Below are 22,542 nucleotides of genomic sequence, written 5' to 3' on the forward strand. Positions count from 1 at the left end.
GACGACAGGTTTTAGTGACCCACAAGGTAACTCATGAAGATCTTCTTGCTCCATCCCTCACAGTGGGCTTTTTGGAGACCTGGCGGGGAATTGATCTGTGCCAGAAATTTTGCAGCTGGCTGGTGAGAAGCATCTTTGTGGTTCTCCAACTGCATGCTGTTTATTTTTGGGGGGATGGATGTCACTTATCAGGACTAAGTATCTGCCTGATCTCCCTTGCTCAAAGTGTATGTTTGTGAGTAAACAGATATTACGAAAGCTCTCCAGAACTGCCTCTTCACAAGAGAACCGTCCCCATAGAGAAGCAACCTTTTAAGCAACCCTAGGGGAATGGAGAGTACAGAATGGTCTTCATGCAGTTGATATTTGGGTGTTGTTTTTTTTCAACGTCTCAATGGATAACAGGCTAAATTATTTTGACTCATTTTCTAGAAATATGCAGTTCTCTGCAACTCTAAAATTTCTGAGCCACCACTAGCATGTAGGAATGGAATCACCTTGGGGGCACTGCTGAATTGTTAGGTTGAGCTTGCCTCGTGGACCAGAATGGTCCAAAGCGGGCACGAGGGAGGAAGGGTTGTGAAAATTGTACCCACCCAAAAAGCTGGGGGAGGAGAGAGCACATGGGCTGGCCAGGATAAAATGGTCTGGCAGGTGAGGATGCAATTTCATCCTGCCAAGACAGGTAGCCCAGGCTTTATGGTCCAAGGGGAATGAGAGAGCCTAGAAGGTCTAGGAAGATGTGCCTCCATCATCTTGGAACACCATCTAAACTATAATGGCCATGACCACATATTATGGTAGCAAATTCCATAGATAAATGATTAGCAGTGTGAAAAATGGCGATGGTCAAAACTGCATTGGTTGACATCAGTGAATTGTTCTTGTGCTTGAAAAACAACCCAGTCTGTCAGTCAATAATTTGTTGGTCTGTTAATTAAAAATCAAAAGTTGTCAAATGCTAAATGCATTTATTGTATCTGTCCCCTGCCCTTCTTCTGAGGAGCACAGGTGTGCACATATTGTACCTCCCCCTTCTCCACAACAAGCCTGTGAGGTAGGTTAGGCTGAGAGACTGGTAAAGGTCACTCGGAAAGCTTCATAGCTGAGGGTGATTTAATCCAAGGCTTAGCTGCACTGTTCAGTCACTTTAGATGACTTCTTCTGCACCTTCTCCAGTTTGTCGATATCTTTTTTTTTTTTAATATGGTGACCACAACTGATAGGAATCTTAAAAAAAAAAAAAGAGTTGGGATGGAGTCATTGCAAGTACCTCTGAGCATGTGCAGAGAACCCTTTCCACTGATTGCATTCCCATGATTAGTCTGCAAGCTTACAGGTTTGCAGGATTTGTTGTCTCATAACCTTGACCCAAATCAAGCTTTATACATAGCCTGCAATTTTAAGTTCATTTATCTCCCCAAAATGAGATTTATAGTAAAGATATAATGTGTGTGTGTGAATACCTTCATATATATCTCCTTATCAGGTATTTCATAACTTGATGTCAGCATTATCTCTGTTCCTCATCAACTTTGTTCCTAGGGAGGGCAAAAACAAAACAGTGGTGTGCGTTTTTCCTCTAGCTGAGAATATTAATCATTGTGCTATAATTGCTTTATTTTTTTCCAGCTATAAAATATTGTATTGTTCATTGTACTCTTTGAAGCATAATAATTGCCATGAACTGATGTATAATCATTATCGCCTATAGCTAGACTCTACTTCCAATGACACTAAGGCTACAATCCTATCCACACTTACCTGGGAGTAAGTCCCATTTCCTATAATGGGACTTACTTCTAAGCAAACATGCATAGGATTGGGCTCCACAGGAGATAGTGGACAATGGTGGGAAGCAAGATGCTGGACTAGATGGGCTTTGGGCCTGATCCTGCAAGCCACCTCTTAGGAGTGCTGGAAGCAAGGCAGCTGGGCAAGGGAGCCAAATCTTGCCATACACATCCCTTGGGAGCAAGGTCCACTGGACTTTGCAGAGTCAGATAAAGCACATTCTGGATCACGTTGTTAGTCATTCAGAAGTAGATGGAACTAGTCTTTGGCATTGAACTGCAAAGCCTGGCCTCTTATTTATCTCAATTTCCAGCTTGTTCCAGCTCTGTTTATTTCTTATCTTGCCAGTTCTGTTCCTTTGTATGTATTTTATTTGTCTCTCTAGCTCTGAATTTTCCCCACTCTATCCGTTTCTGATCTTGCCAGGTCTCCCTGTTTATTCATTAATTCTCTCTGTGTCTCTCAGATATCGCCAGCTATGTCTGGTGGTTCCCCCACCCCACTCCTGTTTAAAACTTTGCCAGATCTCTCATCCTCTCCCTCTCTTTGCCAAGAGGTTTCAGAGTAGGAAGTGTGTGGCAGCGGACAGTGACAACCCTCTAAGAAGCAGGGCTGTATGCTTTTAACACTTAGACTCCCCAGGAAGCAAGTGCATGCAATGACTAAATAGCACACACAAAGTCATGGTTTTTCCAGTGGCATTGCTAGGGGGTGCAGCGGGTGTGGGCCACACCAGGTGAGGAGCACAGGGGCTGACACCACTACTGGTCAATATTTTTAAAATCTTGGTTTTTTTCTGAATAAGACCATCTTTTTATATATCAATCCATGTGTAATTTCATGCAGAATGCAATGAAGCAAACCATGTTGGATTATCTCTATACCAGTGGTTCTCACACTTTTAACACTGGGACCCACTTTTTAGAATGAGAATCTGTCAGGACCCACCGGAAGTTATGTCATGACTGGAAGTGACATCATCAAGCAGGAAAATTTCTAATAATCCGAGGCTGCAATCCTACCCACACTTACCCAGGAATAAGTCCCATTTACTATCATTGATTAAAGAACATAAATAGTAACTTGTTAAAAGTACAGGTCTGTAGTATTTCCCCAAATGCTGTCACATAACATGTAGTATCAATTCTAATATATTAGAATTAAAATATTGAAATGAACTTTTTATGTGAAAGTTCAGAGCCTTTCCGAAGTCCAGTAAGTACACAGTAGCCTTCCTCTTCTTTGTGGATGGTTTCATTTTGGCTCCTCTCCTGTTGGCATGTGAGATTGAGTACAGAAACAGAGGGAGTGATGAATAGTACCTGATATATTGCTCTCAGATCTGATATCCAATTTGCAATGAGCACACAGTGTTGTTGTTTTTTTCCTTTTTAAAACGTTTTCCCCATGTATAACAGATGGATGAAGCCTTGAGATCTTGGCAGCAGATATTTAAAATATTTAGTTGAAGCACTGAGCAAACATAAATGCTACCATAGGAATGAAGGAGATGAACACATGTTCGCCAAGCTTTCACTTTTTCTTTTGGAAGCAAGGTATGTCTAATTTTGGCTTTTCTGTTACAATATTCCCTGCTCTATATGAAGCCTGCAGCCAGAAGGCAGTGAAGTCCTCCTTAGTCCAGAAGTGACCTGTGGCCCTCCTGAACTGTCAGTCTCAACCCCGTTCGCCTTGACAATTCCACACTGTGCGCAAGTCAACTCTGAGCACTGGAACATTCACTTGAAGAAGAAGAAGCAGCAGGGCAAATGGGAGGTAAGTTAACACTCCTTAGGTGACAGAATGCCTTTGCTTCTTACAAGCTTCCCAGAGGCACCTGGTGAACCATGCTGGACTTAGGTGGATCTTTGGCTTGATCCAGCAGGGTTCTTCTTATGTCCTCAGTAGACAAGTATATACAATTGGCCCTCCTTCTCTGTAGGTTTGGGATCCACGGTTTGACTCAATGCGGGTTTTGAGTCACATCAGGAGGACCTCACTGTACTTCCTGGACGCAACCAGAAGAGCCTTAAAGTTGTGACCTGGAGGGGTTCTGAGACACTGGGGGCTCACATGTAGCCTTGCAGCACCTCAGGAGTCTCCCGTAGGCCTCCAAAAGGCACTTCAGATTTTCACTGAAAACACACATTGCCTCCCCAGGTCTCAGAACACCTCCCAGATGTGACCAGAAGGCATAAGAACTAATACTTATGAAAAAATAAATACTTGTACTTGCCCTTTTTCTCCCTTCCTCTCTTCTCCCCTTGTTTCTGTTGCATCAGTACATAAGAACATAAGAACAGCCCCATCAGGCCATAGGCTCATCTAGTCCAGCTTCCTGTATCTCACAGCGGCCCACCAAATGCCCCAGGGAGCACACCAGATAACAAGAGACCTGCAAGGCTTCCTGGGAATTGTAGTTAAGAACATAAGAACAGCCCCACTGGATCAGGCCATAGGCCCATCTAGTCCAGCTTCCTGTATCTCACAGCGGCCCACCAAATGCCCCAGGGAGCACACCGGATAACAAGAGACCTCATCCTGGTGCCCTCCCTTGCATCTGGCATTCTGACATAGCCCATTTCAAAAATCAGGAGGTTGCACATACACATCATGGCTTGTACCCCGTAATGGATTTTTCCTCCAGAAACTTGTCCAGTCCCCTTTTAAAGGCATCCAGGCTGGATGCCGTCACCACATCCTGTGGCAAGGAGTTCCCCAGACTGACCACACGCAGAGTAAAGAAATATTTTCTTTTGTCTGTCCTAACCCTCCCAACACACAATTTTAGTGTATCTCCCCTGGTTCTGGTGGAGTGTAAAGAGCATCTCTCTATCCACTTTATCCTTCCCATACATAATTTTGTATGTCATGTCCCCCCTCAGGCTCCTCTTTTCTAGGCTGAAGAGGCCCAAACACCGTAGCCTTTCCTCATAAGGAAGGTGCCCCAGCCCCGTAATCATCTTTGCTGCTCTCTTTTGCACCTTTTCCATTTCCACTATGTCCTTTTTGAAATGTGGCGGCCAGAACTGGACACAATACTCCAGGTGTGGCCTTACCATCGATTTGTTCAACGGCAGTATAATATTAGCTGTTTTGTTCTCAATACATTTTCTAATGATCCCAAGCATAGAATTGGCCTTCTTCACTGCTGCTGCACATTGGGTCGATACTTTCATCGACTTGTCCACCACCACCCCAAGATCTCTCTCCTGATCTGTCACAGACAACTCAGACAGCCTATATGTGAAGTTTTGATTTTTTGCCCCAATGTGCAAGACTTTACACTTACTTACATTGAAATGTATCTGCCATTTTGCTGCCCATTCTGCCAGTTTGGAGAGATCCTTCTGGAGCTCCTCACAATCACATCTGGTCTTCACCACTCGGAAGGCATTTCCGGTCATGTCCGGGAGATTCTTGAAGTTCTCCCCATGTATTCCATTATCTGCAGATATCAGTATCCATGGGGGGAGGGGATCTGGGAACGGATCCCCCACAGTTATCAAGGATCAACTGTATGTACACATACATGGATATGGGGGGAAAATAATGAAAATAGTGAAATCAAGTCAACTCAGCTTATTACATGTAGTAAGCATGAAGATAATTCACAACTGATGAGAATCAATGCTAAAGATTTATTTGTTTCTTTGGTTTTTACCCTGCCTTTCCTCCCAGCAAAAGTGCCCAGAGCGGTTTACAAGTATTAAAACAATACATTCTCCTGCTGTCCCACCCCACAAACACTCTGAGATTAGCTGGTGTTTCTATTGAGGGCCAGGAAGGAATTTTTTGCTGTCAGCCTGATTGGCCTTGGCTGGCAGTTTTTCCACCTACCCCAGACTGACTAGGACAAGGTATGGAACTTAAGCTCCTTCCACTGGTTAGGTGTTCATTGGTCCCTTGACGTGATGCGTACAGGGTTGGGTAAGCCGTTTTTACATCTGGTGTCCAATCTAAGGCAGCAAGGTTAGAGCCGGCCATGACCACTCTTACGATGCCTGACCAGCTCAAGGAGGCTGTCTGGCAAGCCCTTAACCAAACTGGCAAAGCGTGGCAAGATTTGTCCTGCAGGGTGAGCAGTTCAGCTGCCTTGACCCTTCGGGGGTGACAAGGATGGGCAAACTCAGGGCAGGACTTGGCCTTGAGTTGGGTGGTTTGCCCTAAAATACTTGTCGAGTAGGTAAGTTGTTAAAGTAATTTCCCCTTAATTAGTGCTCTGCATGCTGGGGGATTGGCATTTATAGTTTAACCAACCCTGCTAAATTTTGTTGTTAAATTTGTTAATAAAACCCAAGCTGCAGTCTGGGGTCTTATTGGTGGATGCGGGGTTAAAAACAAAACCTCTTATAATAACTGTTATAAAATCTGTACCCATTTTCTGAAATAAGGTATCATTTTTTTCCCATTCTTTTACTTATATTTTCTATATATACAGGAAATAATGTCAGTGGAAGAGGAAACAACTTCCTGTTACTGTCTGTTGGACCCATCTGCCTGTCACATTCTCTTAGACTCTTTTGGGACTTATGCTCTCATTGGAGAGCCTCTCTCGGATTGCTCCGTTAAAGAATTGAAAGTAGCAGTCTTTGGCTGTATGTCTTGCAACTCGCTGGATTATAGCCTGAGAGTTTACTGCGTGGATAATACTCCGTGTGCATTTCAGGTAAGATGGCAAGACCATTTCTTTCCAGCTCTTTCTTTGTATTATTCTTACTACAATATTTATGCACAGCCTCAATCCTATGAGGGCTCAGTCCTAACCCACTTTCCAGCACCGACATAAAGACAATGCAACTTCGAGGTAGGAGAACAAACATTGCCCTACCTTGAGGAGGCCTCCGTGACTGCCCCTCAACTGCAGGATGCAGCACATACCCAACTGGCACAGCTATGCCAGTGCTGGAAAGTTGCTTAGGATTGTGCCCTGACTCTCACAATGAGTGAGAGTCTTACGGTCTCAGGGCCCAGTCCTACGTTCTGTTGGCACCGCGCTATACAGCGGCGCCAAAAAGGCCACCATCCCTGTACACACTGTTTTTACTGTGGAGAAGCAAACCTTTGTTCATCTTTAAATGTAAAGGGGATTCCAATTTAAAAAACAGTGTATTTACAGTGTGATTAGATGAGAATCAAATGAGGTGAAAAGCTAAAATCGCCCTACAGTCCTCTATGCCTTTCTTCATGCCTTCTGGATTCTCTCTGATGTACAGCGTTTGCAGTGATTTCTCTCTTCCCCCCTCCCCATTTCTCCATCCGATTTGAGTTTTTAATGTTTGCATACTTTAAATTGGTTTGTTCGTTCCTATCATTGCCAGCCCATCTCGAGACAATTGCAAAGAGGCAGTAAGAAAAGAGGAGAAATCAAAAATAAATAACTCCACCAAGTGCCATTCTGTACAAGGAAAAGTGATGCAGTTCAATGCACTTATTTAATTCGGGAAGATTTCCAAGCCGGTGCTGTAGGCTCCCTGGCATTACATTGGGAGTAATGAGATCTGAACAGTTGGCAAGGCTTCCGGAGGGTAAGAGCTTGGAAGAAGCCTTGTGCAAACTAAGGAAACTGTCAGACAAAAGAGTCCAGAGTATTACTTAGTTTGTGTTAGCAAAAGTATGAAACAAACATTCTCTGTCTCTTAGCTGGCATGGGTTGAAAATGTGTTCAAAGAGTCCAACAGGAAACAGAATCTAAAAGGATTTTGAGAAACAGGATTCTCAAAATCATATTAGTGCATTAAACTAGAACCCTCCTCTGTGGTGTCCAAGGAGGAAAGGGCAGGTGGGACTTCAAAGGGAAGAAGGCAGTGGGACCTGGAAGTCTGAATCTTTGACCTTCAGGCATTTCAGATTGGAGATGCAAGGTGTGTACAAAGTGTTACACAGTGGCATTGCCTGGGGGTTGTGGGGGTGCGGGCTGCACTGGGTGAAATGCATGGAGGGTGACACCACTAAGAACATAAGAACAGCCCCACTGGATTAGGCCATAGGTCCATCTAGTCCAACTTCCTGTATCTCACAGTGGCCCACCGACTACTGGCCAAATTTTTTTAAAATCTTGGTATTTTTGAATAATACCATCATGTTATATATCATTTAATGTGTGATTTCATGCAGAATGCAGTGAAACAAACCATGTTGAAATATCTCTGTTCTATCAAAAATTATAGCCAAAAACCCAGTGAAGGCGGGGCAACGGTACATCACCACGCCCTCCGCCCTGGGTGTTGCCCCACCTACTGCATGGGAGGAGGTCCATCCTAGGGCTGACACACTGGCCTCCCGTACCGGGTGACACAAACCCTCGTGATGCCTCTGGTGTCGCATACGGACTGGGTGCTATGTCAGTGTGTGCCACGGTGTGTAAGGCAAGGGTGCAACATCTGAGCATCAAAGATGATTGATGAAACCTTGGCAGTGGCAAGGCTCTCTAATGCTAGGACTTTTCCTATGCAAATTTCACAGGGAGAACTGCCTAAAAGCAAGCTGAACAGATGTCTTTTAGTTGTAAATACTCTACAAGGTGTTATCGCCCTGCATCCTTCATCTTGTTGTAACTTATAGCCAGTATAACTTAAATCAAGCTGTTCTCTCTTTCTTTCACCCCAAGCGTGTCATTTGTGCTGCAAAACAGCTGTTAAGCTCAGGAAAATTATGGTGCTCCATAGTATTATTATTATTTTTTGAGGATTTATATCCTGCCCTTCCCATGCCAAAGCAAATGGCCAAGGCGGCTTGCAAAACTCCATAATAGAATTTTATGTTACCATAATTGTTCTACGGGCAGCTCGTAGAGCTCTTCTCTTCCAGATGGAGTCCTTCATGGCTTGGGTGGGCCTTCCAAGCTTCAAGCAGGAGCAGTTTCAGGTCAGCCAAGCTGTAAGCAGCGATTCCCTCTCACTCTGTTGTCTTACGATAGCTTTATCAGCTTTTTTGGTTGGCAGCCTTCAGTCTTGAAAGACTATGGTATAAGCCTACAGCACCCGGTATTCCCAAGCGGTCTCCCATCCAAGTACTAACCAGGCCTGACCCTGCTTAGCTTCCAAGATCAGATGAGATCGGGCATTTGCAGGGTAACAGTTTTCAGTTTCCCATTCAAAATTCAACCAGGACTGCTCCTGCTTAGCATTCTTTGGGCAGCCTTCTGAGACAGAGAGAGTAAATAAGTTTAGAACCATAGAGTTGGAAGATTACCCACAAGGTCAATCCCTGCCTGTAGTAGGAAATTCTCCTAGAACATCTCCAGCAGGTGCTTGTCGATCCTCAGCTTGAAGATCTCCAGTGAGGGAGAGACCACCACCTCCCTCGGCAATCTGTTCCACTGCCGAACTGCCCTGACTGTCAGGCATTTCATCCTGATGTCCAACCAGAATCTTCTCCCTTGCCATTTGTACCCGCTGGCTCTAATGTGAATTTAGATTTTGATGAGAAGGTCAGAGAATGTGTTTTGAATTCTCCATTCAACAGTGCATGTTTTCAGCATGTGATTGGAGATGCTGGGTCTCCATGATGTGCTGTGTTCTCCTGAAAATGCCATACCATTGGGTGAGAGGAGGAGGAGGAATTGTTTGCTTGAAAACAGAACCATAATTAGGGCATAGCCTAAGGGGCACATGTCCTGGGCACTAAACCGAAGAGGATACATGACTGCCCCTAAAGTTCCTCCCTAGACACACAGGAAGCACTGGTGGCTCCACACCCTCTGTTCCTTCAAGGGAGCTAGGCTGCAACAGTGAGTACCCTCTCTTCCAGGGAGAACCCAGAAGTGACGTCATGATACATGTGACATTGTGATGTCACGGCTCCGGGGCACTGTGTTATACCTCTGCTTCTTTTATCTCATTGCTTCCGAAGGGGACCCTGTATTATTGCAAAGGGCCTCTAAGCTAGCAGGTCAGTTTCTTTCACCCTTCAGTGGTAGGAGGGGAGGATCTACCCCTGCTAGCATGCCAATGCACCAGCCAGTCTAGTATTTGGTATGGGGGAGCTGTGCCATGCTGGAGTAGCCCCACAGTGGCTCAGATGGTTTATTTGATCTGGGCGTGTACTGATCCCGTCAAAGCCCCAGGAACAATATAAACTGCAGTAATGGGCACAACATTTGATGAAATGTAAAGCAAAGACCACTTTGGATGCATCTCAGCTGAAACTGCCTCCGGTACTTTGCGTGACCAGTGGCCTTAAGCGGATTGTCTTGCCAAACAGGTTGGCCCTGCCGAACGCTGATGTTCGAAACATGGCAAGTCACAAAAGAATGCAAAGGTCCAACTGGATCAGCCGAAGGTCTCATCTCATCCGACATCCACTCCTCCAAAGAGGGTAGCCAGATATCTTCAGAATGCCCACAAGCAGGGTGTAAAGGGTATAGCCATCTCCCGTTGTGTGTCAAGCTCTGTAAATTGTCATGAACAAGGCCAAAAGACCAAACCATCGCTGGGTGCCACCAACTCCTTCCGCTGTGTTGTGGGCTCTGACATTTTGTTTGCTTGTTTTATCTTTCCCTCCCTGCAGGAAGTGCTTTCAGATGAAAGACACCAGGGTGGGCAGTTGCTGGAAGAACCAAAGCTGTTGCATTTCAAAGGGAACACCTTCAGTCTTCAGATCTCCGTCCTTGATATCCCCCCTTTCCTCTGGAGAATCAAACCATTCACCGCATGTCAGGTACTTGCGTATCAAGGCTGGCATTTTGTTTTGTAATTCCCAGCCAGCTCCAAAGCCCCAGGACATTTCTCTGTATATGTGTCACTCTGTGTACAGGTGTTAGGAATAAATGTGTGCTTTATTACACAGGCCAACACACATTTTGCTTCCTTAAACGTTACACCAATTCCTGGGTATATTTGGGGTGCCGATTCCAAAAATGGCATCTGTTTTGCCCTATCATGTCTAGTTTTGGAGATATTATATAGCATCTTTAGTGAATGGTTCAAGCAGCTTCCTGATGAGGAAGCCTACACCATGGCTTCCTCATGAGGAAGCGGCTTGAACCATTCACTAATGAGGCTATGCTGTATCTCCAAAACTAGACGTGATAGGACAAAATGGATGCCATTTTTGGAATCGGCACCCCAAATTCATATCAAACCACCATAAAGTTTGGGGAAAACTTTTCTGACCCTCACTTTTGTAGGCCTGTGTTATCGGAACCATGGCTACTGGCAAGCCATGTTCAGAGTGCTGGAAGAGTGCTCAGTCCCAATGTGAGACCCGCCAGACAGATTCCATCCTTTGCACCATTATGATTAATAAGGGTCTTGTTGATTTGCATTTATGATCACTCAAGTAATCATTAATAAAGTAAGTATTTTATTTAAAGCACCTCTGCCTCACCTTTCCCCTCTCTGGAGAGAGGTACTCGGCATGCTCAAAATGAGAATGTCTGTTGAATGAAATATCTGGAACAGAAAGTATAATTTGGAGAGTGACATCTAAATTGTGCACCAATATAATAGCGACAACCCAGCTTTGTTTAACATCTTGGGCGTGTTCGGGACAGACAGACAGACAAACCCACTGATGTGGGTGGGTGAAGAGGGGTTGCTACAAGTGCCAGAATGGTGGCAGGAGTTGGGAGGGGGGGTACCCTCTGCGTACTACGTACCTGCTGCCTGTCTACCTGTTCAGCCAATTGCGCTTAGCGTCTTTTGCTGGCTGATTAATTGGCCAACCAGTCAGCCAATTGCTCTTGAACCCACCTCCCAGCCCAGCCCAGTGCCAGCCAATCACCTTTTCTCTCCTCTTGAAAGGTGGAAGCGTGTAGAGAAGCAGAGCAGTATGATAGCCCAGAATGTCTTTCAAGTTGAGAATATCTAGGATAGCCACCATTCTAGATTTCTTAGTGTACTCTGAGGCCGCTGCAGCTCTGGTAGCAGCCAATGGAATTTTTCCAGGAGTCTCCTAAGACCCTTATTGCATTTTTGGAGGGGGTATCTGACTGGGCGCTTCCTCTCTCCCCACCCTGGGCAATATCACCAGAATGCTCCTAATGGAAGCTTAAAAACAAAAATCCCCAAACATCATAGCCTTTCTTCATAAGGGGTGATCTCCAACCCCTTGATCATTTTGGTTGTCCTCTTCCACATTAGGCACGGAAGATGGACATGATCGGTCAGAAAGCTGGGAAGACTGGGCTAGGTTTAGTATTTCTGCATCTTCTTCCTCTAGGGGAGGAAAACCTGTTTGTTCTTTCATTCCCTGGAAGCACGACAAACACCTGAAGCTACTTGAGAATTGGCAGCTGTACGGCCCAAGATTCTCATCTGCTAATTGGTCTGCTTCCTAGTCATGTTGTGAAGGACAGAGGGGAGGAATGATACAGGTGGCAAAGCACTAAAAGTATAATGCTGCAATCCTATACATGTACCTGGCAGTAAGTTTTATTGAATTCAGTGGCTGTGGCGTCTCTAGGGAGGTGCAGGGATGCGGGTCACACTGGGTGATGTGCACGGGGGGGTGACACCCCTACTGGTCAAAATTTTTTAAATCTTGGTACTTGCGAATAATATCATCACATTATCTATCATTTGATGTGTGATTTCAGGCAAAGAGCAATGAAACAAACTGCGTTGAAATATCTCTATCAAAAGTTATAGCAAAAAAAAAAAAAAACAGCAGATGTGGGCCTAGGGTGTTGTACTGCCCACTGCATAGGAGGATGTCTTTCACAGGGGTGACAAGCTGGCCTCCTGCACTGCGTGTCACAAACACTAGTGACGCCACTGGGCTCGTTAAAATTTGCCGCCAAGATGAGGTGAACTTCAAAAGCCCAAAGAATGGTTTTAAACTCAAAGTAAGAACCCAGCAAAAGAAATTGCCAGCTTCCTGCTCCTCCTTTAGAACAACGGAGCTCCAAATTGAGGAAGGGGACTGAAGGGCTTCCCCCTAGATGATGATGATGATGATGATGATGATGATGATGATGATGATGATGATGATGATAATAATAATAATAATAATAATAATAATAATAATACAGGCATTTATATACCACCTTTCTTGGTTGTCAGATTTCTCCTCAGACTTTAATTCAAGGCGGTTTACATAGGCAGGCTGTTCTAAATCCCCGTAGGGATTTTTGCAATTGAAAGAAGGTTCTGTCTTTCAAGAACCACAACATTTCAGATGGATCTTTTGTGGTCTGTTATCACTTTCTGGCCTCCAGATTCCTCCCACGCAGGCTGACAAGCATCTCCTTCATCTCTCCAAGAGCAGGTGGAATAACTCGGCTGGGCTTGTCAGCTGCTTCAAGGTCTCGCCATTCGTGGTGCCGGTGGCCTCGAACTGGTGACCTTCAGATGTTATCTTCAGGCAAACAGAGGCTCAGCCCTCTAGACCAGACCTCCTGCCCATAACAAGCAGCAATAGAGAGCAGACTATCTTTCGGCAAACTGATTCAGTGGCAATCCTGGCCCTGGTGCTGCTGGAGCCAGAACGGCAGAATGCCACCCCCCCCCCAATGGGTTGACTGTCACTTTCCCACCGGGGGCCTTCTGAAGACAGAAGGAGACCATGTGCTGCCTCCTCCGGCCCTTTTGAGACCTCCAGAGGACCTTTAAAGTACGCTTCTGGTTTTCAGGTGAAAAGCAGAAGTGACATTTTAAGGCCCTTAGAAGGCCGGGGAGGCCTCCCTTGGCTTTAAAAGTCTTTCTAAGGGCCTTAAAACGGTACTTCCAGTTTTCACCCAAAAACTAGAAGTATACTTTAAAGGCTCTCTGGAGGCCTCAGGTTGCACATAGGTCACGCACGGTGCCCTCTGGCCCTCCGAATGCCCCAAGGTGAGGAGAGAAAGGCTGTGGCGTCCCTGCCGGGGTGGCACCCTGGCGTATTTACCCCCTTTGATCCCCTTTAGGTAGGCCAGTGAACTGATTGTATTGAAGCCGGGTCAGTATTTTATGAGGGAGTGTAATTGGGATGTCTTGGGTGATTGAGGAATTATACAAAGAAGAATAAATGGGATTTACAGCATAGTTTACCCAAGCTTCCGATGCCCTTGTGGGGTGGGAAGTGGTTTGTGCTGAATCTCGAATGCCGCTTCCAACTCGGAACCCCACAGACCATCCTGGCATCTCCAAAACCGTCTCCTTTGCCGTGCCGTGAGGTTTGCAGCATTTTCCTTCTTTTTTTTCATTTCCAGATCCTTCCCCCCTCCCCCCCCACCACTTGCTCAGTCAGGTTCTTTTGTTATTAGTATGAAGAACTGACTGAAGCGCCATGATTGCATTTGTCTTCTGTTTACATGCATTTGGCTTCGGCATTGCAATTTGTTCCTTGCAATTAACTGCTGTGAGCGAAAGAGCCTGATTAAACCCACCGGGACCAGAGCACAGGGCTTGACATGGAAGTGGGGAAATGGGCTCCTCTCCTGTTCATTGTTTCAAAGAATGTCAGTGGGGTTGTGACACTCCTGACCGTAGGTGGACTTGCCAAAAGGAGGTAATCGCATGTGGGCTACTCTTCACCCCAATCCACTCCCCCCCCCAAAAGGTGGGGGAACAGGGGATGAAGAATTGGAGGTTTTGCAGTAGCACGAGAGGAGGAGAGAACAAGACCAGCCACTGAAAAATGCCAGTGGTTTATTTATGGTGCGACTCGCATAGAGATCCTAACCTGTGCTGGGATAGACAGGCCACCTGGCCCCATATCCAGCACGGGGCTGGGACTGGCTGCCATGCAATTCAAAGTAAGGGGAATTAAATCCCCATACGTCTTGTTGAGTGACAGCTGCCCCAATGAGACTACTCTGATTTGCACCAGCAAAGTCGCTGACTCATATCTGAGCAGCCTGGTACAAAGCCAGGCTGCTGGGGGGGGGGGGGGGTTAGGATCCAGATGTGCCAGGTGGAGATTAGGATCCTAAATGCCAGATTCTGGTACCGCCCCTCTCCTAGGGACCAGTTTACCCACCGGTCTTCCACCCTCCCTCCCTGACCCAGAAACACCCTGTTCCACCCACCCTCCCAAACCCCAGTGCTGGCCTAGTATGTAATTGTCTGTGGAACTCCTTGCCACAGGATGTGGTGGTGGCACCTGCCCTATATACCTTTGAAAGGGGATTGGACGGATTTCTAGAAGAAAAGACCATCACAGGGTACGAGTTGAAATGGATTTGTGCAACCTCCTGGTTTTAGAAATATGCTGCCTCAGAAGGCCTGGTGCAAGGGAGTTGGAACAGGATGCAGGTATCTTGTTGTCTTGAGTGCTTCCTGAGACATTGGGTAGCCAACTGTGAGATAGAGGAAGCTGGACTAGATGGACCTTTGGCCTGATCCACCAGGGCTCTTCTGATGTTCTTGTTACCAAGGTTGAGGGCACTGCTTTTGTGTTCACCAGTGACTTTCAGCCCACTCCTGTGAAGGTCTACTCAGAATGTAAGGTCCGTTGTGTTCAATGGGGCCCATTCCTAGGAAAGGGTACATGGGATTGTAGTCTTTGTTTATTTCAATGTCTGAAGGCTCCCACGATGTGGTTGAATCTGCTGACTAAGCACAGGGTTGGCTGATCATGGAAGACCCCAATAAAGAAGGAAAGGCTTTTTCTAAGCCAGCCTTCTATTGACAAACCAAAGTTTCTCCTTTTCCCTAAAGCCCGTGGGACCTGATGCTTCCATGCCGTCAGCCTAAATAAAATGCTCCAAAGCTTGTCTGGGTCATGCTCACACCTGCATATACCCACCACCAAGTATATGTAGAAAGCAACTTGTCAGGCAACAATTCAATCCTTAGTATTGGTGACCCTGGTAAGTCCTAATGCCCCAACAGGAGTAGGCAGGGGAAGCTATGGGAAAACCAGTGCATAGCTTTACCCCCAGCAGCCTAGGGAGACACATGCATTGTTCAATAAGAGAAAGCAGTGAGAATTTGGCACCTGTTAAACTGGCAAGCAATAAACAGGCAACCGTTTGCAATGTCTGTGAGCCAAAACCATGAGGACATCAAGGGGTTTGTTGCAATCACAGTATAATCATGGGGAAGTAGTTACGCCGCCCTCATTATTTCTGTTGTTAAACACAGAGCTGGAAAATGGGTCACTAATGCCCCATATAACACTATACAGGAATTGCATTTTGAGAGTGGGTATGAAAAAATATAATAGCAGTGTGTTTTCGGGTGGGTTTTTTTTATTCCCCTTTTTATACATTATTAAATTATGTTATTAGAGAGGGCGGTTTTTTTCTGGTGTGTTGTGTTGCTGTTAAATAAACTTGCTGATGGCTTTTTGCAGCCTCGAGAAGCTTCCTGGTTTGAACAAAATGTGCAGTGGGCTGTACTGAAGTTTAGAATAATTTAGCCACAGTGGATGCTTCTAGTCCAACCTGAAATTCTGCAGAGTCACTACCAGTTGTTAGTGACAATATTTACTGAGACAATATCTATTGAGATAACTAGTGGTCTAATGCAGTAGAACAGTGTTTCTCAAACTGTGGGTCAGGACCCACTAGGTGGCTTGCGAACCTATTTCAGGAGGGCCCCCATTCATTTCAATATTTTATTTTTAATATATTAGACTTGATGCTATCATGGTATGTGACTGCATCTGGGGAAATGTTACAGCTCTGTTGTATATGGCTAATGTGTATATGCTTTTAACAATGAAAGTCAGTGGGACTTACTCCTGGGTAAGTGTGGGTAGGATAAGAACATAAGAACAGCCCCACTGGATCAGGCCCATCTAGTCCAGCTTCCTGTATCTCACAGCGGCCCACCAAATGCCCCAGGGAGCACACCAGATAACAAGAGACCTCATTCTGGCACCCTCCCTTGCATCTGGCATTCTGACATACCCCACTTCTATTGCAGGATTCTATTGCCCATTCTAGGATTACAGCCTAGGATTGTTAAAAATTTTCCTGCTTGGTGATGTCACTTGCGGTCATGACATCACTTCAGGTGGGTCCTCACAGATCCCCATTCTAAAAAAGTGGATCACAGTGCTAAACACCTGAGAACTACTGCAGTAGAAAACCACTTATTCAACAAAAATGGCTGCCTCATGTGCAGTGGCCTAACTAAGGCATCTGCACCCAGGGGCACAAAATATTATAGCACCCCCAGCTTTAACAAAATCACATTTAACATACACACACCTGGTTGTATCTGGGAGATGGTCTGAGGTGCAGGGAGGCTGCACCTGGAGGCCATAGACTGCTTTTTTTTTCACCTCAGGTCCGCTGTCAGGGATTAGTGTTGGCACCCATTCAAGGTGTGGTCCCTGGGGTAATGTAGCCCCCCTTTAGCTATGCCACTGCTTGCATATATCTAGTATGGCCCTCATTCATTCACCCATAGCACCAGCATTTTTCGCATGAAAAAAAGATTAAGGTCACAATCCTATGCACACTTTCCTGGGAGCAAGCCCCATTGCGCATAATGGAACCTTTTGAGGTCCCATTATTAATGGGACTTTTGAGTAGACCTGCTTAGGATTGGGCTGTAAGTTGCGTGGCAATGTCTAAAACTGAGGTGGAGTGCTTTAGGGCCCTGTTCTATCCAACTTTCCAGAGCTGATGCAGTCATGCCAACAGGGTGTGTGCTGCATCCTGCTTGGGGGGGGGAGCAGTCATGGCGGCCCCCTCAAGATAAGGGAACATTTGCTCCCTCACCTTGGGCTGCATTGCACTAGAAAGTTAGATAGAATTGGGCCCTTTGGCTACAATCCTATCTATGTTTATGTGGGAGTAAGTCCTTTTGACCATAATGGGGCTTACTTTTGAGTAGACAAGCATAGGATTGGGCTCTAAGGGCGTAATCCTAACCAACTTTCCAGCAAGGAGGGAAGGGCAGTGCAGCTCCAAGGTAAGGAAACAGACTGCCCTTACCTTGAGGAAGCCTCCAAGACTACCATCCAACTACAGGATGCAGGACATGCCCCATTGGCACAGCTATGTCAGTGCGGGAAAGTTGGTTAGGATTTGGACCTAAATCAGGTAAAAGCCATTGCAGACAGACAGCAAGAGAACAGCAACATGTAGTGGCTTCTTCTCAGTTTCCTTCCAGATTGCTAAGGGCTACATAAACTAAAATGCTATATTTAGTGTCTGACTCAGTGAGCGGAGGAGAGATACCAGTGGTGACAAGGAAAACATTGGAACGTGAGTCAAAACCAGAGTCAGGAAATTAGCTTTCTCCTACCAGGAACCAGACACCCGAATCTTACAAACTACAGTAGTCTGGAAGAAGGTGCCTCTGCAATGAATTTTCTAATTTGGGCATTTGCCCAACATCTTTAAAGCTGGCAACCATGGCTAACAAGTCACGGTTGTTCAACCATGTTCCTTGTTCAATGTCTTCTTTAGTTTGTCAGAGACAAACTTCCAAAATAATAACAAGGTGAGCCTTCTAAGAAGTGCAAGCACTTAAGGCAGCCATTTTCAACCACTGTGTCATGGCACATTGGTGTGCCGCAACTGGTGTGCCACAGGAATTTGGGGGGGAGGTCATTTATTAGTAGGGCCAATAAGGTTGTGAGGCCCGTACTGGCAGCATGATGTACTTTGGCAATGGTCAAAAACCTGATGGTGTGCCTTGACAATTTTAGTGCCTTGTCAGTGTGCCGTGAGATGAAAAAGAGTGAAAATTGCTGGCTTAAGGTGTCATTTGGGTGGGGCTGCCATATGTTCAGGTAGGGCTTCAAGCTCGTGAATCTAAAGCCAATTATTTCCTTAACACAGGCAGAATTTCTGTAACCCCCTTGTTGTGCTCAGTGATAAGAGGACATCCCTTAAATGTAAAAAAAGTTCCTGGTTCATCCCCAAAATCTTCAGGTAGGGCAAAGAAAGATCCCTGCCTGAAACTTTGGAAAGATGCTTCCAGTCAGTGTTGGCGGTCCTGATCTAGATGGAGCATGTTCTGACTCCAGAGCTTCTTAGCTCCCTTTCTGTGCATCCATCAGTGTCGCGGGATGGAGCAGGCAAAAAAAAAAAAAAATCACCCCACCAGTGCCAGTTTGGCCGGAGGATGATAAATTTCTTTTTGGCTCTGATGTGACCAGCTGTTCCCCTGTTGCTCCCAAACTGTGAGTCATGGCTCCTGAGAAAACAGAAAACAGCCAAAGGATACTCACGAAAATCCCGCCGCCTGATACAACGTATAGAATTATAGCCCTAATGGGGAGCCACAGACAGTGTGGCCCACTAGGTCAAGGGAGACACCAGCTGAAAAAAAAAGTTTGGGAACCACTGCCCTATTGTGAAAACTGGGAGCTTGGGGTGGATGTTGAGGTTGGCCCAGCCTGATTGATGCAGGATGGAGCAACCTCCCAAAATAAGCTCTGTCCTCAAGCCCAGCTCAAACTGGATTTCGCCATCAAGCTCTCACCTCTAAGCCTTCCTTCCTTGGGGGGGGGGGGCAAAGCATTTGCCATGCTTGCAGAGCTAAAAGGGAGAGGTTTGCTAGAATCCCTGGAGCGTGATATCATAGTAGGCAACCTTCAGTCTCGAAAGACTCTGGTATCGCGCTCTGAATGGTGGTTCTGGAACAGCGTCCAGTGTGGCTGAAAAGGCCAATCCGGGAGTGACAATCCCTTCCACACTGGGAGCAAGTGCAGTCTGTCCCTAGTCTGTCTCCCTGGCTATGGGCCTTCCTTCTTGGCCTCTTTGCCTCAGACTGTTGGCCAAGTGTCTCTTCAAACTGGGAAAGGCCATGCTGCACAGCCTGCCTCCAAGCGGGCCGCTCAGAGGCCACCGTTTCCCACCTGTTGAGGTCCACTCCTAAGACCTTCAGATCTGTCTTGCAGATGTCCTCATATCACAGCTGTGGTCTACCTGTAGGGCGCTTTCCTTGCACGAGTTCTCCATAGAGGAGACCCTTTGGGATCCAGCCATCATCCATTCTCACGACATGGCCGAGCCAACGCAGGCATCTCTGTTTCAGCAGTGCATACATGCTGGGGATTCCAGCACATTCCAGGACTGTGTTGTTTGGAACTTTGTCCTGCCAGGTGATGCCGAGAATGCGTCGGAGGCAGCACATGTGGAATGCGTTCAGTTTCCTCTCTTGTTGTGAGCGAAGAGTCCATGACTCGCTGCAGTACAGAAGTGTACTCAGGACGCAAGCTCTGTAGACCTGGATCTTGGTATGTTCCGTCAGCTCCTTGTTGGACCAGACTCTCTTTGTGAGTCTGGAAAACGTGGTAGCTGCTTTACCGGAGCGTGATATAATCTGGCAGCAAATATCAAGGGGCAGAAGCACATGTTTAATAAGATTCTTTACTTATGACTAATTGCCAAAGAGAAAATATTACAACCTGAATTCAAGACTACTGAGTGTTCATATTGTTGGACCCCTCATTCCCCCCCAAGCTAAAATTCATTGCACAGTGTTGCAGATGGATACCGTTCAGCCTTATTTTGTGCAATGAGTTAAAATAAAACAAGCCATTGGACTGAGTCACCAGCTGTTTTATTTTTAAGTCATTCCAGCAGTGAGTCACTCGCTGTCAAAATTCATAATCTGTATGATCCAGCAAGCACATGGACGCTACTCCTGTGTCTGTATCAGTGGTGGTCCTGTGGGATTACATTTGCTAGCACAGGAAATACAGTAGTAATCTCCCAAAATCAGACTTACGCAGGAGCCAAGGGGGGTTTTGAATGCAAAGAGCCAAGCGGGTCTGATGGGCAGAGCGTGTGCCTTTTTCCCACCTGCTGTGCCTTTTTCTCGTCTTTGCCAACATTGTTGCCTGCTTCCTTCCCCTTTCTCTTACAGGAAGTCCCTTTCTCTCGTGTGTGGCGCAGCAACCAGCAGCCACTCCACTGTGCCTTTTCGTTGGAGCGCTACACTCCTACCACCACACAGCTGTCTTGCAAGATCTGTGTCCGACAAGTCAAGGGCCATGAACAGATCTTGCAGATCCAGACGTCTATTCTAGAGGCAAGTTTGTTGGGTTTTGTTTTGTTTGTTTGTTGTCTAACTTAGGCCCAAATCCTAACCAACTTGCCAGCACTGGCAAAGCGGGACCAATGGGATATGTGCTGCATCCTGCAGTTGGGTGGAACTCATGGAGGCATCCTCAAAGTATTGGAATGCTTGTTCCCTTACCTGAGAGCTGCATTGCCTTATGTCAGTGCTGGAAAGTGAGTCAGGATTGAGTCCTTAACATCCAATGGAAGCTTTCTTTCTTTCTTTCTTTCTTTCTTTCTTTCTTTCTTTCTTTCTTTCTTTCTTTCTTTCTTTCTTTCTTTCTTTCAAGGAAACCCAAAGCAGTGTGCAACAAACCAAATACATCAATATTAAAATTTAAACCATAAAAGCAAATTTAAAAAAATAACAATAACAGAGCATAGCAGATAAAATAACATATAGCAGTATTAAAAAAAATAAAAATTAAGGGGTTCCTAGGGAGTACCTCCCTCCCCAAAGGCTAGGAGAAACAGATGGGTCTTCAAACCCTGCTGGAAACCGTATACTGAAGAAGCTGCTCTCAGATCTTCTAGCAGCTGGTTCCAGAGGTGTGGTGCCACAACCGACAAGGCCCTACACTTTGCCGCCATCCCCCTGGCATCAGATGGTGGCGGTATCCTGAGAAGGGTCCTCTCTGATGACCACAAGGGATGTGCAGAAATATATGGGAGGCCACATGCGGCCCTCGAGGCCTCTCAATGCGGCCCTCAGGGAGCCCCCAATGAGCCTCTGTCCCTCCGGAGATTTGTTGCAGCCCACGCTGGCCCAACACAACTGCTCTCAGCATGAAGGCAACTGTTTGACCTCTTTGCATGAGCTGTGGGATGAGGGCTCCCTCCACCGCTTGCTGTTTCACGTCTGTGATGCAGTAGCGGCAGCAAAGGAAAGGCCAGCCTTGCTTTGTGCAAGGCCTTTTATAGGCCTTGAGCTATTGCAAGACCTTCATGCATTCATATAAGTTCATCTTTAATATATCCGTTTATGTAAACTTACGTAAATTTATTCCAATTTTAAATGTAAATTGATTCTTTCTTTCTCCGGCCCCCCGACACAGTGTCAGAGAGATGATGTGGCCCTCCTGCCATAAACTTTGGACACCCCTGCCCTAGAGAACCATGCTGGCAGGGCTATGGTGCCTTTCTCGCCCCCCCCCCCCGCCTCCTTCAGAGGGCCTTTTAAGTGTGCTTCTGGTTCTTGGGTGAAAACTGGAAGTGATGTTTAAGGCGTTCCAGAGGCCTCAGAAGGCCCCTGGTTGAGGGGGCGGCAGCATTCTGTATTCCTGTCCCTGGGGGGCACAGGGACCCCTCCCCTCCCCAGCCGTCCAGTCTGTTGCCTTGCCAACAATACCCACATTGTTAAGCAGAATCAATGATACAGAATGTTTCTTTTCTTTTTTTTAATCCCTGTCTCCACCAGGGGGGAAAAATAAAAGAAGCCAGCTCATTCAACCACTTGTCCCACTCATTCAACTTGTTAGTTGTGTTTTACAAGCCAGGTAGCAACCGCTTATCTTCAAAGTACAGCATACCAAATCTGCTGCATATTTAATTTACGACAATCAGAGACGGTGATATATGTGTGACGTCCCTATTACTTTGCATGGGGTGTGTGTGTTTGGGAGATGTGTCATAAATGTTATATGACAAAAAGCTTGTAGTACTACTGCCATGAAATATTTATGCGGCAATAGTACCCAGAAGTCCCAGCCAGGAGGTGCGTCGTCTGATGTCAGGCGGGGAGAAAGACATGAACAAAAAACACCCGCAGAACTGCCCCCCCCCAAACCAGCGTAGATCTTGACCTGTCGAGCTACCAGTCTCAGTGACGGCAAAGGATAAGAGAACACAAACCT

At 46.1% G+C, this 22,542-nt stretch overlaps 1 protein-coding gene and 1 pseudogene across 1 annotated transcript in view; one reads left to right on the forward strand and one right to left on the reverse strand.

Annotated features, from left to right (window-relative positions):
- The window catches only part of UNC5D (unc-5 netrin receptor D), a 224,785-nt gene that overhangs the window by 188,104 nt on the left and 14,139 nt on the right, over window positions 1-22,542 (forward strand). Inside the window, exons 14-17 of the mRNA XM_066639671.1 lie at window positions 3,402-3,570; window positions 6,236-6,463; window positions 10,306-10,455; window positions 20,496-20,660. Of these exons, the coding sequence (XP_066495768.1) occupies window positions 3,402-3,570; window positions 6,236-6,463; window positions 10,306-10,455; window positions 20,496-20,660 (712 nt within the window). The remainder of the gene's footprint in view (window positions 1-3,401; window positions 3,571-6,235; window positions 6,464-10,305; window positions 10,456-20,495; window positions 20,661-22,542) is intronic.
- LOC136662731 (5S ribosomal RNA) lies at window positions 8,766-8,882 on the reverse strand (annotated as a pseudogene).

Source organism: Tiliqua scincoides, chromosome 11 (assembly GCF_035046505.1).
Source record: "Tiliqua scincoides isolate rTilSci1 chromosome 11, rTilSci1.hap2, whole genome shotgun sequence".
Lineage (NCBI taxonomy): Eukaryota > Metazoa > Chordata > Lepidosauria > Squamata > Scincidae > Tiliqua > Tiliqua scincoides.